The sequence below is a fragment of the Neltuma alba genome, unplaced genomic scaffold (genome assembly GCF_004799145.2).
Source record: "Neltuma alba isolate B1F8T4 unplaced genomic scaffold, ASM479914v2 tig00010265_pilon, whole genome shotgun sequence".
NCBI classification, from domain to species: Eukaryota; Viridiplantae; Streptophyta; class Magnoliopsida; order Fabales; family Fabaceae; genus Neltuma; species Neltuma alba.
Genome location: NW_021635191.1, coordinates 394,356 through 399,252, shown reverse-complemented (window position 1 = coordinate 399,252; position 4,897 = coordinate 394,356). Strand labels below are relative to the sequence as shown.

Below are 4,897 nucleotides of genomic sequence, written 5' to 3'. Positions count from 1 at the left end.
TTGAATTTTCTAGCTTTGTTTCATATGGATATGAGGCCCATGAGTATTTTTGCCTTATAGAAGGCATGACAAGCTTCAAATAAATTGGAAGTACTCAGTTTCAATTTTTCTACATTTAGTTGTGAATTTTCAAAATTGGCCCAAAATTCTGTGAATAGTGTACTGAATTCGAAAATGAAAATTTTAAAGTTGACATTTGTCCATCCTTAAGCTTTGGGAAATGACTTTAAATGGTTCCAATTGATATATAATAGGGTAAATAAGGAGGTATGGCACATGCTATGTCTGCTGAGGCTATTATGAGTCCCATGCTATCGTCGACTACTCAAGTGAACAAGTATATTTGAGAAGGTTGCTAGAAAGATGCGGTGTTCTTCTCTGCTAATGTTGATAAGGAAGTAAGTATTAATCAACTTGAAGTAGTAAAAGAATTTCCAGAGGTATTTCCAAAGGAGGTGTTTGGGTTACCCTCAAAAAGCGAGGTTGAATTTTCCATTGATTTTGTACCTGGCATAGCTTCAATTTTAAAAGCACCCTATTGGATGTCACCTTCAGAACTGGCTGGGTTAAAGAAGAAGATAGAAGAACTACTTGAGAAAGGATTCATTCAACCAAGTGTTTCACTATGGGGTTCACTGGTATTGTTTGTGAGGAAGAAGGATGGTAGCCTATGATTGTATATTGATTACCGCTAATTAAATAAGTACCTATTGCCACGGATAGATGACCTCTTGGATGAGCTCATTGGATCGTCTATCTTTTCTAAGATTGACTTGAGATCGAGGTACCATCAGCTTAGGGTCAGAGCAGAGGATATTCCACAGACTGCTTTCTGTACAAGGTATGGTCACTACGAGTACTTAATCATGCCATTTGGCTTAACAAATGCCCCTGCTGTCTTCATGAATTATATGAATTGAATCTTTCAGCCTTATCTGGATTAGTTCATTGTATTTTTCATCGATGACATCCTCATCTACTATAAGAGTGAGGAGGATCATCAGGAGCATCTTCATATTGTATTGCAAATACAAAAGGACCATTAGTTGTATGCCAAGTTGTCTAAGTGTGAATTTTGGCTTAAAGAAGTAAAATTTCTTGGTCATTTGGAATCCACGGAAGGGGTGGCTGTTGATCCCAGTAAAGTAGATGTTGTATTGAAGTGGGAATCCCCAAAGTCTATAACAAAGGTGAGGAGTTTTGTCGATCTATCTAGTTACTACCAAAGATTTATTGAAGGATTCTCTCAAATCGCTATGCCATTAACTAAGTTGACTGAGAAGGATCAACCGTTCATTTGGAGTGATAAGTGTGAGGCAGCTTTCCAAGAGTTGAAGGTGAGATTAACCACTGCTCCAGTGCTTACTATTCTAGACCCCAATTGTCGCTACATGTTATATACAGATGCTTTACTTAAGGGTTTGGGTTGTGTCCTGATGCAAGGAGGTAAAGTAGTAGCATATGCATCAAGGCAATTAAGGCCCCATGAGGAGAATTACCCCACTTATGACTTGGAATTGGATGCAATTGTGTTTGCACTAAAAATATAGAAGCATTACTTATATGGGTCCTAATTTGAGGTTTTCATTGACCATAAGAGTTTGAGGTACTTGGTGGACCAGAAGGAATTGAATAATAGACAACACAGGTGAATAGAGTTCCTTAAAGATTATGACTTTAAACTTAAGTATCACCCTAGTAAAGCTAATGTGGTAGCTAATGAATTGAGTAGGAAGACAGTGCATGTGTTCCATATAAGCTTAGAGGAGCACTATTGTTTGGAGGATTTGAGAGATCTTCAGGTATTGCCTGAGATAGCAATTACTCTATAGTTAATTTTGGGTGATTATGATTTCTTTAGAGATTTAAAGGTAGTATAAATGGAAGATGTCTGATTATTGAGTATTTGAGAGGCATTGGAAAATGGAGATGTTCCAGACAATGATATTAGAGAGGAAGGGATTCTGAGGTACAAAAAGAGAATTTGTCCCTAATGATGATGAGATTAAGAAGACAATTTTAGAAGAGGCTCATCGGAGTAACTATTTGATGCACCCAAGAATAACAAAGATGCATAATGATCTAAAGAGAAACTATTGGTGGCCAAAGATGAAAAGAGATGTAATAGAATTTATGATGAAGTGTTTAACATGTCAAAAAGTTAAGATAGAGCACCAAAGGCCTCCAGGACTACTTCAGAATTTAGATATTCCTCAATAGAAGTAGGATAGCATTTCCATGGATTTCATCACTAGTTTGCTAAGGACCCCAAGCGGTTATGATGCAATTTGGGTGATCGTTGATAGATTGACCAAGTTAGTACATTTCTTACCTATCAGGGCCACATATCCTTTGGAACAACTAACACAATGATACATTGATAAGATAGTTCAACTTTATGAGTGTCGGAGTCAATCATATCTGATCGAGATCTGAGGTTTACATCAAACTTTTGGAGGTCATTACAAAGAGCCATGGGCACTTAGTTAAAGTACAATACTACATACCACCCTCAAACAGATAGGCAAACTGAGAGGATGATTCAAACTCTTGAAGATATGCTAAGATCTTGTGCAATTGAGTTCAAGGGTAGTTAGGACAATCACTTATCATTAGCAGAATTTACCTACAACAATAACTACCATGCTAGTATCTAGATGGCTTCTTATGAAGCCTTATATAGGAGAAAGTGTCAATCTCCACTCTATTGGACGGAATTGAGTAAGAGAACTATCATTGGTCCTGACTTAGTGGACATCACCAGGAAGATTGATCTGATCAAACAAAAGTTATTGATAGTTGAAAGCCGTCAAAAGAGCTATGCAGATTTTTATCAGACAACTTTGGAATTCGATGTAGGTGATCATGTGTTTTTGAAAGTTTCTCCACTCACAAGTATTGGAAGATCCATCAAAGCCAAAATGTTGACACTTAGGTTCATAGGCCCATATGAGATCTTGGAGAGAATTGGGCCTGTTGCCTGTCGTATTGCTCTGCCATCGTACTTGTCCAACATTCACAATGCGTTCCACATGTCACAACTGAAGAAGTACCATCCAGATCCATCTCACATCATTGAACCTGAAGAAGTTGAGTTATATGAGAACTTGACTTACAAGGTAAAACCAGAGTGGATTTTGGATGTGAGGGACAAGCAAACACGGAACAAGACCATCAAGGTTGTAAAAGCCTTTTGGAAAGGACTAAGTCTTAGTGATGCTACTTGGGAAATTGAGGAGTGGATACAGTGCGAGTACCCGTACTTGTTTTCTTGGTAGGTTTTTTTCGTTGTTTGTTGCATGTGTTTGTTTGAATTTTGGAGACGAAATTCATTTTAGGTGGGGAGAGTTGTAACATCCTAGTTTTTATTCCTAGTATTTAAATAACATTAGAATGAGATTAATGCTTAATAAATTATTCTTATTCTCTAGTTATTTAAGAAAAGAGAATTACTAAAAATAAGATTTTTAAAATATATATAAGAAAATTACTAAATAATAATAATAAAATGGAAAAAAAAGAAAGAAAATACAAGAAAAATGGGAAAAGGGGGTTCTAAACTGTAATTTTATCTCTTTTTAATATGGGGTTCTTAATTGGAATTTATCCTAAAAATTTTATTTAAACAGTTGAGGGGTGAGAGAAACATTTCGTCTTCTTTTCCTTCTCCCTTCCAGCAGCACCGTTCCATTTTTTTTCCAGCAGGGTTTTAATCTTTGCCAATCATTTTTGTAAGTCAAATAACTTCCTTTCATCAAACTCTCTTCATAAAAGTTTTTCTAGTCATCTAAACCTATTTAATGATAGTAATTTTATGCTGTTTGGAGAAAATTTTTGGATTTAGGGCTTCGAGCAAGTGTTGAGTTTTGATGATAGATGAACATAGTATTGTAGAGCTATTTTAGTATATCATTTATATCAGTTTAGTTTTATTTATTGATTGACCTAATATTTTTAAATGAATTATTTTAGTTAAACAGATATTTATTTGTAGAAAATATGATATTTCTACTATGGAACTTTTGATTTAAATTATTTGCTCAAGTGTATTTAATATATATTGAATTTCTAATGGTTTATTTTTTAAATTTAAAATTGAGATAGGATTTTTGAATTTTAAATATGATAATTTCATATCTTAAAAATTTGAGATAAATCTTTATTAAAGTAAATATTTTGAAAGGTTTAAATGAAAATTATGGATTGTTAGGATATTATAATTTTGTGCTAAAAGATTTAATTATGGGGTATGAGAGGTATGGGATTTTAGCACAGAGTTAGAAACTTTAAAATACATAGTAGCCCAAGTAATTGAATAACTTGTGTATTGATATGTAAATATATTGATTGTGTAGATTAAATTATTAGATTGTTGGTTTGAGCACGGGGTTAATGTTGTGGTAATCTTTTTCCTAGTGGGTGAGAGGGAACTACTTTCCACTTGTTATTCATGCTCATAGGTTGTTTGTGATTGATTTTGAATTATATGGGATTTATGAAATATTATTGAATTATGATATGAGTTATGAAGCTATGTTGTTATTGAAATTGTCTTATGGGACATTCTTAATAAAATATATATGTGTTTATGATTATGATGATTTGAAGTGTCTATGAATTAATTGAGAAATTGAAAATTGAAATTGATTTTGACATGTTGATAATTTATTATGAATATAATATTTTAGGTACTGATGTGTGAGGGGTGATGGATGTTGATGATGGGAACTATACCAAAGAGGATATAAGAGGATGAATTATGTACATTTAAGGATATAAGGTGGTGAGGCCATCAAGTGTATACCGATTGGTCCTTTTACAAAATTACTTCTTATAAGGCATTAGCACCCTACTAGTAGACTATAAGGGGAACCCATGGTCTGGTCTTGTGCTATGC

The 4,897-nt window shown here is 34.2% G+C and overlaps 1 protein-coding gene across 1 annotated transcript; it reads left to right on the top strand.

Annotated features, from left to right (window-relative positions):
* The first annotated feature begins 2,657 nt into the window (after positions 1-2,657).
* LOC114755380 (uncharacterized) lies at positions 2,658-3,278 on the top strand. The gene has a single exon (XM_028944257.1). The coding sequence runs from the start codon at positions 2,658-2,660 to the stop codon at positions 3,276-3,278; it is 621 nt and encodes a 206-aa protein (XP_028800090.1).
* Positions 3,279-4,897: the final 1,619 nt, after the last annotated feature.